Below are 12,556 nucleotides of genomic sequence, written 5' to 3'. Positions count from 1 at the left end.
AAGTTGTTGAGCGGTGGCTTGTGTTATGTTAGACCCCTTTGTCTTCGGCCTGTGTCGAGGCTGTTGTGAAGAGGGTTGGTGACAGAGATGGGGAGATGCAGCAACTCTCTTTACTCTCCCCCAGATCCAAGTACAGAGCTACAGGTCCAGTCCAAGACGCAGCGGCCACTATGAGCAGAACTCATGTTATCTCTACATGCACCAACCATAGTCTATCCTGTTAATACAGTACTCAGCTGTCACACGTCACGAGTCCCACTGGGGTAAGACTAAGCGAGTTGAGGTAATTTATCTAATGATCAGAAGTTAATTCACTCAAAACATTTTGAGGTCCAAAATTTAAGTAGGTTCACGCAACATTTCAGCTAACTATTACATCACATTATACTATGGCACATCAGGCTATGCTTTGACATCAGCCTACACTATGACACATCACACTGTTAAATCCTGGAGCCTTTTAAATATTAATTCTGTCAAGCATGAAACTATGCAAAATTAGAGATACATTGCACATACCTGCTAAAATATTATGACTGAGGTGCTGAATCAATCAATCAAATAAAGGACTTAATACATTCTACAAACAGTTTTGTATGACAGTATTGCTGAGAATCAGTCTTCATATTAGACAAGACAGGAGAAAAGAAAAATAAGCTTAACAAAATATATGTAGATTGTTGTGCAAGTTCTCGACTGTTGGTCACAACCACTGTTATTGTGTTATTGCTGAGTGTCTACTGGATTATAAAAGAATGGAGTTCCTTCTACCTAGTGTCACATTTGGTTTGCAGCGAGAGACAAGACAGCTCGAGCCTTCAAAGAACATGCTCTAACAGTCACAAGCTCAGTTCTTAGGGAAACTCCTGAACTCTGTGGTTGTTGGGAGTAAGTACCATCTCTTGAAGCTATAGATGGCAGATTAGACACAATATACCACATATATCACAGATTCATTATATCACAGTTGCTACCTCCATCATCACCTGTGGGACAAATGACACAGGCCAGATCTATGAGTGAGAGAACCCTAATAGCACACAATCCAAAGATATAATGACAAAAAGGAACGATTGAATAACAAAATGTGCCACTCGAGATTTCTTTCAAAACTAATTTTATTAGGCTGTACAAAATAATTATACTGTATTCCTCATACCCTACGCCTCACTTTCTGTTGTACAACTGGGTATACATGTATCTACATGAATGAGATATTTTATTCTTTACAAATAGCTCAACCAAATGTCAGATGGACAGCACAAGCCAGTGCAAAGGAAATATATTTCAAATGTGTCCCATCAGACAATAGAGATATGGAAGAAACAAAAAAGTTTGCACTTAACAGAGCCTACATTGAACTGATTTTTTTTTTAAGCCATCTTAAAGGTGTCAAAAACAGGCTTGATGCTCAGTATTACTTTTTATTCAAGGCCAAGCACCACTGAGCTACAAACCAGTGTAGATGAGACATTATCTGACAAAAATAATGCAGTGATGCCATCTAGTGGTGTAGATCCACACCCTCACAGGAAATACATTTTCTCCTGATCCAAGCATTGAAGTCACAATAGAAAGAAAATCCCACACATGTAACTTGATTTAGTGTGGTTTAGTTATTCAGGGATTAGAGTGGTGAATCTAATACACAATGCCTGTCATCACAGAGGAACCTCTCCAGAAGAACATCTTTCATTTCTCTTCACTCGTTCCCTTTCTTCTTAAAAACCTGCGTGCAGACTTCTCCTTCACAGTACAGCTCCTAAGTCACAGAAATATTTAATATGCTGTGTAGTAAAATGTCATTAAAAAGGGAAATTCAATGAATTAAGAGTTGAACACTATGTGGAAGAAATATTATTAAATCTACTATCTAAATTCATATTCTTACCAGATACAGCTTGTCCTCTTCAATCCAGTGAGCCCAGCCCCGGTTCTTCTTCTCTCCAGTCTGTTGACACACCAGTTTATTCCCCTCCCATGTCACCAGTGACTGCACAGTTGGCAGAGAAGAAGAAAGAGTGTAAATCACAACATAGAACAGGTTTAGCGGGCCAAATAAAACATAAAACATATCACATGATCTGCAAACCAATTGCAATCATTATGCTTATAATCACTTTGAGCACACAATTCACCAGGCATTTATCTTCACCTTGAGATGTCTGTTGTCCAGTCCCTGGGTAAACTCCTCAAACTCCTGACCCGCTCTGAAGGAGATGGTGTAGCTTCGGACGGTGCTGACAGTTTTGATCGTGTACTTGTCCCCCCGCTGCTCAATCACCTTCCTCTGCTTTAGCTTCAGAGCAATCTTTCGTAAGCAAGGGGTGATACCTGGAACGGTAGAGAAAGTGTACTCTCTCTCTCTCAAACTCACCCACAGTCCCATACATACCATTAATAGCACTGCAACAAAAGTACATCTTAATGTTTTTTCCCCTCCAATGTGGCCATATATTACACTCCTAGTGCTCTATTTTATGTTGTATAAAATTGTATCTGCATTTTACAGCATAATTAAGTCAGAGCTATAACTGCAGACACTTCAAGTCACCAAACAGAGATTTAACATCTGAGAAAGTTGTTGGATTACCACACGCTTTAAGGACTTACCCATTGCAGTCATGTAGCCATCTAAATTGACATTGCTTATGATGTCCCATGTACCACAGAGGCTGGCTGGCATTTTGATGACCTTTTTTTGTTCCTCCTTCTGAGCTGTGTGTGAGTGTGCATGCGTAAAAATGTGATCCTCAAACTGCTGCGCTGATGAGGAGTTCTGAAAAGACGTTGTTTTGTGAGAGACTTGGTGTATAAAGGTATCAATTTGCTGTCACCTGAGAACCATGTAAGACTGAGGGAGGAGCTCTAATTAGTGTCAGGGTGTAAAAGGAAGGCCAGACATGTCAGACTGGTCTCACCACTGACTAACACACCCTTCAGAGTTGACCTGGCTTTGCACATTACACATGCACACAAACACAAGGGAAAACATGTTGACCTTCATATTTGGAGGAATGCTTAATTATTTGCTTGACTATGATAGCAACTCAAAAGCTTTCTGTGATAAAACTTCATCTATCAAAAAGAAAACTCTCGCTCACTCCTATAGCTGTAGATAAGCATAACTCTGAAATACTTAATGTTCATATTCAAATGAAAATTATTTCACAAATATTATTTGTTGCGCAGCAATATCTGTTTAAGACAGGACCTATTTTTCAGTTGTGACACTCTAGCTGAAACCTCCCTGGCTTCAAACACCTGCTGTTTTTATCTAAATGACCAATCAAAATGACACACCTATCTGTGCAATGGGGGAAGTAATACTGACAGGATTGACGCACCTCCAGATTGAAAGAAAATTAAACACACAGCGCTTGTCCAAACATTAAGATAGTATTTCCTCTTTCGTTACTTCAACTAAGAAGCAAAACAACAGCTCAGACGCAGGTCGTTTGGCTCGAAACCAGCCAAACAACCTGCTCAAGGTGATTTCCCACCGAGACTCTACATGTGCATAAACAATGTCATAGGTAACTGACGCAGAAATAAACTGTTTGATAAGATAAACATGACTTGATGTGATGAGAATCAACCAACTCTTAACCCAGTTAACAGTAACTTGGCTTTTAAGTTTGAATACTATATTCATGTTATGCAATCTAATACCATTAATTCAACAACTTTCATTCCAACACACTACTGTCAGTCTTTAGTGAGCAGGATTTGGTAATTTCAGCTATTATCTTCTGTCAGTGATGATTAACTAAAAGATAAGTTAACCCCTGTCGACAAACAGGGTGTCGATTTTAACACTTTCTTAACTGAGGATGATCTGTGGGACAATATCATCGGAACAGCAATGAAAAGCTCCTGAGGTGGGAAACAAAGAGGGATGTTTATTTCAGTTCCAGGCAAAACAAATCACACCTTCATGTTCAAGACTGCAGTACTACAGTTATTTTTCAGTTGCTAGCGCACTGATATGACACATGAAGCACAATTATTGAGACTGACACTTGTCTCCAAAACTCTAAACACATTTTTCCGCTTAGCACCCAATCTGCAATTCAACATGGCAGTTTTCTACACAAGACACAGGAATCTGACATAAATTCACTTGTCTTCCATTACAAAACATTGGCATTCAAAATGCCACACCCATGGACCAAGCAACTGATTGCTTGAATGTCGTTTCATCAATCAGCACTATAAAAAAGACCACAGGTGAGTGCCAGTTTACAACGACAATGGAAGCCAAGAGAGCATTGAGAAGCCTGCTTTCAAAAATGTGTATTAGCAATTGAAAAAAAACATAATTCACGCTTTCTTTTTTGTCTCCACAATGCTGTCTTTATTAACTATATTCTTTTTAGACTGTGCTCTGTTCTGATTCAAGATGCAACATGCTGCTAGTCTTGTGTGTTGTTTGTTCAACATATTCATGTACTTTACTCTTAACGCCTCTGAAAACTGTATTAAACTTTAAAAAGTCTTTAATTTTGCAAAAGACTTGAGGCGCTCCGCTGCTTGTCTGTGTGGTTGTGTGGACTGTATGTGTAGTATTTTGAGAATTTTTGTCACAATGAGCCCTGTTTTTAAAATCGTGCTTAAGCAACAGTAAAAAAAATATATATGTAATAAGTAAACATGTTGAAAGCATATTGCCTGCTTTAACATGAGGGAGTGCACGAACAAACCGTGCTCTAGGTACAAAAACATGGTGAGAGGAGTATACTGAAGCATTGAGGTAAAGCAAATAAATTTGTTCCAAATCATATTTCATCAAATACCAGACGCACTGTAGGCTGACTACTTCACACATAATTGTGAATCCATAGTTCAAAAAGCACACAACAGATTTATTTCTACAGTAGCAATGACATTTAGATGACCTCCCAGCCAGTTGCGCAATTATTCTGTTTTTTTAAATTGTACTTTTCCACATACGCACGCACGCACGCACACACACACACACGCACGCACGCACACACACACACACACACACACACACACACACACACACACACGCTAATTTAATTGTTACTAAATCACTTCCCTCAGAAAAGTCTATGTCGATTTATCTTCTTCAAAAACACACTTATTACTAAAAAACAACTGTTCTGTTCAGTAGGCACAGGTGGAAGCTTGAATTGTGAAACACACAGTGTAAAAAGCTGACATCTCTGTTTCTGCAGCAGAAAGAAAACTTCCTCAGTTTGAGGAGGCATCCGAGTATCTCTGAAGAGGTGCTAGAACCACGTCTGTATTCTTCTGCTCGCTCTCCGCGCTGTAGAGCCCGTGCTCTTGTATGAAATGAACCACGCCGTCTGGCAGCAGGTACCTGACGCTCCGACCGCGACGCAGCGACTGGCGCACGTGAGTGGCTGAGATCTCGTTGGTCACCCATTCGTGGACCACATGGATGTTCTTGCGATACTTCCACAGCATGTCTGATTTGTGGATGAACTTGTGGGGGTCACTGCCGCTGCGGGTGATGCAAACCAAACCGTAGCGGCCCACAATCTCAGCAACATCCTCCTGCTTCCACAGGTTGGGTACTTCGAAGGACTCCAGGACATCAGCCCCACACAGCAACATCAGCTGAGGGCCATCTGAGCATGAAGAAAGAATCTTATCTTATTTATCTTAACAAAGATGTGATTTGAAGTGATTTAAAGAGAAAAGAAAACAATAAAAGCAAAGGAAAATGCACAAAACAGAGAGTGAGATCATAAAAGTAGCGATTAGAAGATCAAACACAGGATACTCAAAATTGAAGCTAACAAATATATACATACATATTAAGTATTTATAAATGCTGTTTTACAAAATAATTATTGATCAAGAGACATTACAGACGGAGTCTGTCTAATATCGTTAAGTTTAGTTTAGTTATGATGGATGTCATTGCTACGAAACCGCTTTAGCTACATTCAAGTGATTTACAGTTCTGTCACCAATCAGTGCTCTGCAGACTCTTTTTAAAATCATATCTTAATTAATTAAGTATCAATAATAGTTAAGACTTAGAACAGAATGCACTTCTCCTGTTCATGTATAAATTCCTGTGCAGTGCAGCCACATGTGAGAGATTCACGCGGTTTAAATGTGTCAGTAGTGTGAAGAATGTTGTTAAATTTAAGTGTCTGAGTCTTACACCTTGCCTGTCTCTACTACAGGTGGTGTGTCACCCATCACACACCACCGCACCCTGACACCATCGTCTCCTGTTAGGAGTTAAACTGAATTGAATAAAACAGGAATACAGTGGAGGCAGGATTAGACTTGTCTGGAATCAGGGATTGGAAAAGGGAGAAGATGAAAAAAACAACACACGATCAAACATGGCCTACCTCTCCTTGTGTAATGAGATGATTTCTCAAAATAATTTTCCTCTACACGTCTCTTTTTTGCATACTTGACCGTGTCCACATCATCGTTGCTCTGCTCTGCTGTAAGCAGTTTGTCATAGTGATGCCTAAAACGATAGACAAAATTTAGTATTCAGTCAAAACACTTCAACTCTATTTCATACTGTGGATTAGGCCTCTGGGAAATCAAACAGCAAATAAATGTCCTTTAACTCTAAAGTAAAATGGATGATTTTATGACTGTGCTTTGCATTTAATGTTTCTTATTTACCACGTAAAAATTATTTTCAATCAAAATTCAACTTTAAGTTTGGTCTAACATTTTCATCTTTAAAAAACTGTCAACAGTGTCAACATTTGTTCAGCTCAGATTTTTAAGTTGAGTTAAATGCATTTTATTTATAGAGCCCAATATCACACACAGCATAACACTTCCTCTGTCCTTAGACCATCGCTTCAGATAAGAAAAAAAATAAAAATAAAAATATGGAACAAACATCTGGAAGAGCAACTGAGAAGAGATCCCTCTTTCTGGACGGATAGACGTGCAAAAGATGTTGTGCGTACAGAATAACCAACATAATTAAATTACAGTAAAGACAATCCAAATCCCTAACTTATACATATAGATAGATTTCAGTGGCAAGTATATACATATATATTTATATATATTTAAAGCCATTTAAAAAACGTGTCAATTTTCAAAGTGACAGGAAAGTAGTTAAGAAAGACTTTTTACCATGATGGAAATAATGTCACATATCAAGTTAAAGTTCTATTTAAAGACTTAACTTATAAATAGATATGCAATACTGGATTTAGAGCAAGATTACTCCATTTATTACATTAACAACTTTGTGATCCTGAGTATAACTGCAAGAGTTTTGTGCACTGTATCTATCAACTGCACACATGATACAGGAGTTACGACAATATCGGAGAGAATTCAGCTAACATCACTAGGACACTACTTACTTCCATCATTCATCACTTGCACTTAACAATCACATCAAATTATAAACTGCTGAAGTTGCTGTCATTACTATCTACTGTGGTTATTATGTTAGAGATTTGGTGAATGGGTGGCTTGAGGTGTAGTCGATGATGAAGAAGAATTAGAGGATAACAGAAAACAGCAAGCAAGGAAACTCTGGTTGAGGATATGGAAATGTCTGACAGGTAGTGTCTTAGATTCTTAAGAAGATTTCCGGACACCATTTTAAGAGCACCGGTAGCAATAACAGGCACTGCCACTAACAAGACAAAAATTGTAAAGTTACCGAATGACTTTGGCTGTCTCCACCCACTCTGGCTGCAAGCTTTCCCAGGAATCTACTGTGATCCAGTCTGAGTTCTCTGTGGACAATCTGGCCATCTCCAGACGATGGCAGGATTCAATCAAACCCTTTTTCTTATAGCCATCACCCACCGGAGAGATGATGCCTTTCACCACCCTGTACTGACCTTAAACAACACAGTAGTGTGAACAGATGGCTTATAGCAATGGCACAGCAGATACGGTAAAATGTTAATACAATGCATGATTCAAAACTCATATGATGAATTAGAAATACATTTTTTAAAGAGTTTCTTCACTCAAACTATGATTTCACATATTTCCTTGCATCGAATGTAATTTAGCAGTGGTGAAATATGAATCAAGTGCTGTAATTTTGAGGCACTTATTTCATTTATATAAATTATTATATAATTATATATATATATATACTTTGGCTCAAAATAAGAACTTGATACTGGAGCTAGCATTACAACAAGATATATATAATATAACGTTACATGATGATATAACTCTGATAGAGGGCATACTGCTGCATAATGAGTATTTTCCCTTTGATACTTTAAGTATACACTGCTGCACATAATTATGTACTTACTACTATAAATGACTGCAGGGTAATGTACTGGATGTATTGGAGTATTTATACATTATTACATTGCTACATTTGCTTAAGTAAAGTATCTGAATGCTTCTTCCACCACTGGTATCGGGTTATACATAACAGCCTCTAATATTTCTCAAAGGCTTAATTCTCATGTCATTCAACCTGTGTCCTCCAGATGATCTCGAGCCAGTTCAAACATCCTCAGGTGCATGTTGGTGATGGGGTTGAAGGACCCGCAGGCCAGCAGGATCACTTTGGTTACACTCTGACCGTCCATGCCTCACACTACAACGGAGAATATGCAGAAAACAAAGACTGAAGTTAGCTAACAAGTTTAACTGTTTTCGAGGGTCAGATGTCAAACATCCCTCTGGCTCTCTGACCTTAGAAGGGAAGCTCTGTATCCGCTTTACCATAGAGGAAATGACTATATGATAGGAGTTACACAAGTTAAGAGAAAGGAAAGCTACAACGTTATGGTGAGTTAGCTAACATCTATTGCCATTGAATTCTTTTGTAACCAGGCAACGCGAGCTTGCCTGTTAGTGCAGGAAGCTCAATCAGATGAATCAAATCTGAACTCAGAAAACAAAGAACATGTTTCCTATCACAGAGAAAGCTACATACAACATAATGTAAATATTAATTGCACTACCAGGTGAAACTGCTGCAGTCTGCTCTGTAATGGGGCACTTCCTGTGTGGACGTTACATTAAGAGATATGATTGGACAGAACCAACCAGGAAGTAGATCTGATTGGACAGAATCAATCGGGAAGCAGAGAGCCGCACCCACACTCCTGAGTTACGTTCACAATCACAAATACACATCCACACACGCCTCGACGAAACAATATATATGGCGTAACCGTTCTTAAAAGTAGCTATTTTTTTTAAGGAATTGTATGATACATCTAGTTTGACTGTATATTCGTCAAGCTGGTGCAAATATTTAACTCATCGCACAACTGATTTACACCTGTTTACAAAGAGAGTCCCGGTGAGATGTTTTCTTTTAGCATGCAAGCTAGCTACTCAGCTAACTAAATATCTTTAAGTAAGCTGGTCTGAGCTTCCAGCAAAAAGATTGGTCCACAGTTTGATAATCCCATTGATGTCGCACTAGATGTAGAGCGGTCTTGTTGTAATGCGAGCCATTCTGATGAAGTATGCTAGGTGGACGTTAAGTTATTTGTACAATAGGTTACTTAGCTAACGTTGATATTGTCTACTAAGATCCCTGTTTTTTGACTTTTGTATTCTGTTTTGCGTTCTTCATAGGTTGGAAACTAGATTTTAACTAAGCATGGCTTCTCGAGGGAAATCAGAAACTGGAAAATTGAGGCAAAATATGGAAGAGCAACTTGACAGACTGATGCAGCAGCTACAAGACCTGGAGGAATGCAGGTGCATAAAGACTCTACTGAATTACCAAATTATACTGTTATAGCTGGCGAGTGATATAGTCTAAGCTAGAAAATACTAATACATATGTTTCTGTTTTTATTTTCTCATCCTTTCTTTGGTTATTCTAGAGAGGAACTGGACGATGAAGAGTATGAGGAGACAAAAAAAGAAACCTTGGAGCAGTTGAGTGAATTCAATGACTCCCTGAAGAAGATCATGACAGGAGACATGACACTTGTGGATGAACTCAGTGGAATGCAGCTGGTATGGACAACTACTGTGTATTTAGGGTGACTTAAAGAGGTTATAGGTTACAGAACAATTATCTTAAAATAATCAAGTCAAGTGAAATGTTACAATTTTGCCTTTCATCATCAGGCAACCCAGGCGGCCATCAGCCAAGCTTTCAAAACGCCAGAGGTGATCCGACTTTTTGCTAAGAAGCAGCCGGGACAACTGAGAACCAGACTAGCAGAGGTTTGCACTGCAATGTCAAGCACATGATCGTAGTTGTTCAATGCTCAATCACTCCCTCGTGTTGCTTGGCCTGAAAATTGTCTGTCCAACTAGTGTGTGATATTCTGCACAGATGGACCGAGATGTTATAGTGGGGAAACTGTCGCGGGATGTGTACACGCAGCAGAAAATGGAAATCCTCACAGCCTTGAGAAAACTTGGAGAGAAGGTGAGAAACGCTCACAGCAGGGATGTCATGTTTTTTTCCACGGGTTCATGGGTGATTCAGAGGCTTGTGCTCATGAGTCCACATGACTTATTTTAGTCAGCTGTCACAATGCTGACGGACCAGTTGTGGCAACAGGCCTGAGTCTCACTTCAGAAGAAGATGTAACATTTTAAACAAGATTGTCTGATCAAAGCTTGAATTAATGATGCATTATTTCTGTTTCTCTTTGTGGACAGCTCACTTCAGAGGATGAGACTTTTCTCACTGAAAATGCTACAGCTACTCTGAGCCAGTTTGAAAAAGTGACTGCAAACCTAGGTGAGAATAAACATGTGATTTCACTGATACAACCAAAGTTTTATATTTACATTATAAATTAAAATGCTTATATTATACACATATATGTGTGTATATATATATATTGTTTCTATTTAATATAACATGTATTCTTTGTAAATATAATTTCTTTTTCTATTTTATTTCTTCATTAAGTGCTACTTTTATATAATGTGTTCTATTTAATTTCCTTTATATTGTTTGCATCCAATTCTGATTTTAATATTTTTAATATCTGTTTAGACATTTTCTGTGTGTGTAGCATGAAGGGCTACAACCACATTTCATTGTGCAATCCTGTATTGAATCAAGTTATTGGATGAACATTCATATTTACCTCGTCTTGCCCTTTCTTTCAGGCTCCGAAGACAAAATTCTGGCTTTAGCTAGCTCTGGTGTGAAAACCAAGGCATAGCAATTCTACAAAATGTTAATTTTAACTCTGTGTCTTTAATATTACCAAGTAAAATATGTGCCAATTGATCTTTGCTTTTTTTAAATTATCAGTGCACTTGTAGGTGTTGCTGTAGATGCTAACACTTTTTTAACAGTATTTTTCTTTATAGCCCGCAGCTTTTGTAAATGTCTCTTTATTTTTCTAGTGGCTTGTGAAATTGTATTATAGGTACGAGAATGTCATTTTTTTGGAACATGAAGACATGTACATGAATGTAAAAGATACTTCAGGCAGTTCAAGAGAAATACTCTGTTGTGATTTGTGCTGTATTTCTTATTGGGTTGCTGTGTCTATCCGTCTTAAAACCTTAAATTCAACATTGTTTTAAGATATAAAATATTCATGATGGGTTTTTATTTTAACTAAACTCTGCTGTTTACAGGGATTTGTACATAACGAGAACTTTGAAGTAACCATAATACACTACAAAGACTAATACTAATACGTTAAGTAATATGTTGCACACATACATATTATGCAGTATACATACAGTACGACTCGACAATATGCAGGATGGTGTCAGCTCAAACATGTCTGACACACATCACTCACTTCTTTTAAAAGCAATCAAACATGTAAATAAATCCAAATGATCACAGATATGTCAACCACAAAGGGTTTATAATTGTAGAATGACTCAAAAGTAATTGGCAACACATGCTAAATATATTGACAGAGCGGCAATAACAAGTGACAGCTCTTTGACAGGAAAAGGTACGGAACACAACTATGGCCTCTTCTTCAGATTGAAACAAAATAGTCTTTTTAAGTCTGCATGGAAATTGCATTTGTCCGGTGGAAACATAGTTAACATGAAATGAGAAACAATCTGGACCGAAACTGGATCAGATGAGTTTTTCTCCAGTCTGCCTGCAATGTGATTAGAAATCCACCAGGTGGATTAGTTGCCATCTGTTAAACATTTCGGAGGGTCTTGTGATTGTTTCAGCATCCATCGCATGAGAGTGATTCAGTTTGATTAATAGTCTGCGTGGATGTTTAACAGCCAATTGACATGAGGTCACTTTAGAGTACCAGATGCAGCCTGTGCTATTGTTCATGGTGTCCTCACTCTGCAAAATTATAAAGGCTTCAGGGTTAAAACAAAGAAAGGATAATAACTCTTCTTCAATCACTAGACAGCTAACAGACGTTTTAAATAAGATGCTGGAGGTCTGAATATGGTGTTGTATTCAGCTTTGAAGCAAAGTTTCGTTGAAGGTGAAAAATAAAAATAAAAAAATCAATAGTGTTTGTTTTATGTATTCATTTGATTTGTTTTTACCGGTTTCTCCTTTTACTCTTGGCTTTAGATCAAATCATTTTCACCACCAGATGGCACTACTGCTCCAAATTTAAAATACTTTCAGTAGCACTGCACTAGGTGTGTA

The 12,556-nt window shown here is 38.1% G+C and overlaps 3 protein-coding genes across 4 annotated transcripts; 1 reads left to right on the top strand and 2 right to left on the bottom strand.

The window, feature by feature from the left end:
• Window positions 1-1,106: 1,106 nt before the first annotated feature.
• rbp7a (retinol binding protein 7a, cellular) lies at window positions 1,107-2,782 on the bottom strand. The gene is made up of 4 exons (XM_068733313.1): window positions 2,614-2,782; window positions 2,156-2,334; window positions 1,892-1,993; window positions 1,107-1,762 (listed from the first exon to the last, which is right to left on the bottom strand). The coding sequence occupies exons 1-4, from the start codon at window positions 2,684-2,686 to the stop codon at window positions 1,703-1,705; spliced, it is 414 nt and encodes a 137-aa protein (XP_068589414.1). The 5' UTR covers window positions 2,687-2,782; the 3' UTR covers window positions 1,107-1,702.
• A 1,099-nt stretch (window positions 2,783-3,881) lies between these two features.
• Window positions 3,882-8,980, bottom strand: nmnat1 (nicotinamide nucleotide adenylyltransferase 1). 2 transcript variants are annotated; one of them, XM_068733311.1, is made up of 5 exons: window positions 8,937-8,980; window positions 8,444-8,566; window positions 7,658-7,841; window positions 6,360-6,484; window positions 3,882-5,618 (listed from the first exon to the last, which is right to left on the bottom strand). In XM_068733311.1, exons 2-5 carry the CDS (start codon window positions 8,556-8,558, stop codon window positions 5,218-5,220), a joined length of 825 nt encoding a protein of 274 aa, XP_068589412.1. In that variant the 5' UTR covers window positions 8,559-8,566; window positions 8,937-8,980; the 3' UTR covers window positions 3,882-5,217. The 2 variants fall into 2 exon arrangements, with proteins under 2 accessions (XP_068589412.1, XP_068589413.1); XM_068733312.1 differs by lacking the exon at window positions 8,937-8,980 and adding an exon at window positions 8,665-8,912.
• Window positions 8,981-9,077: 97 nt separating this feature from the next.
• Window positions 9,078-12,412, top strand: lzic (leucine zipper and CTNNBIP1 domain containing). The gene is made up of 7 exons (XM_068733745.1): window positions 9,078-9,280; window positions 9,562-9,687; window positions 9,816-9,951; window positions 10,066-10,164; window positions 10,277-10,372; window positions 10,609-10,690; window positions 11,068-12,412. Exons 2-7 carry the CDS (start codon window positions 9,587-9,589, stop codon window positions 11,121-11,123), a joined length of 570 nt encoding a protein of 189 aa, XP_068589846.1. The 5' UTR covers window positions 9,078-9,280; window positions 9,562-9,586; the 3' UTR covers window positions 11,124-12,412.
• The last annotated feature ends 144 nt before the right edge of the window (window positions 12,413-12,556 follow it).

This window comes from Cebidichthys violaceus, unplaced genomic scaffold (assembly GCF_023349555.1).
Source record: "Cebidichthys violaceus isolate CVI_PGR_0920_01 unplaced genomic scaffold, fCebVio1.0.p SCAF_6, whole genome shotgun sequence".
Taxonomy (NCBI): Eukaryota; Metazoa; Chordata; class Actinopteri; order Perciformes; family Stichaeidae; genus Cebidichthys; species Cebidichthys violaceus.
Note: the sequence above shows the minus strand (reverse complement) of the source record. Positions and strands in the feature narration are given on the sequence as shown.

Coding starts and splice junctions, on each gene's coding strand:
- rbp7a (XM_068733313.1), bottom strand. CDS start 2,686: ATGCCAGCCAGCCTCTGTGGTACATGGGACATCATAAGCAATGTCAAT. Junction 2,335..2,613: donor TGGCTACATGACTGCAATGG/GTAAGTCCTTAA, acceptor CTACCGTTCCAG/GTATCACCCCTTGCTTACGA. Junction 1,994..2,155: donor TGGACAACAGACATCTCAAG/GTGAAGATAAAT, acceptor CCAACTGTGCAG/TCACTGGTGACATGGGAGGG.
- lzic (XM_068733745.1), top strand. CDS start 9,587: ATGGCTTCTCGAGGGAAATCAGAAACTGGAAAATTGAGGCAAAATATG. Junction 10,165..10,276: donor TGAGAACCAGACTAGCAGAG/GTTTGCACTGCA, acceptor TATTCTGCACAG/ATGGACCGAGATGTTATAGT. Junction 10,691..11,067: donor AAAAGTGACTGCAAACCTAG/GTGAGAATAAAC, acceptor CCTTTCTTTCAG/GCTCCGAAGACAAAATTCTG.
- nmnat1 (XM_068733311.1), bottom strand. CDS start 8,558: ATGGACGGTCAGAGTGTAACCAAAGTGATCCTGCTGGCCTGCGGGTCC. Junction 6,485..7,657: donor GAGACAGCCAAAGTCATTCG/GTAACTTTACAA, acceptor CTATCGTTTTAG/GCATCACTATGACAAACTGC. Junction 5,619..6,359: donor ATCTCATTACACAAGGAGAG/GTAGGCCATGTT, acceptor CTTCATGCTCAG/ATGGCCCTCAGCTGATGTTG.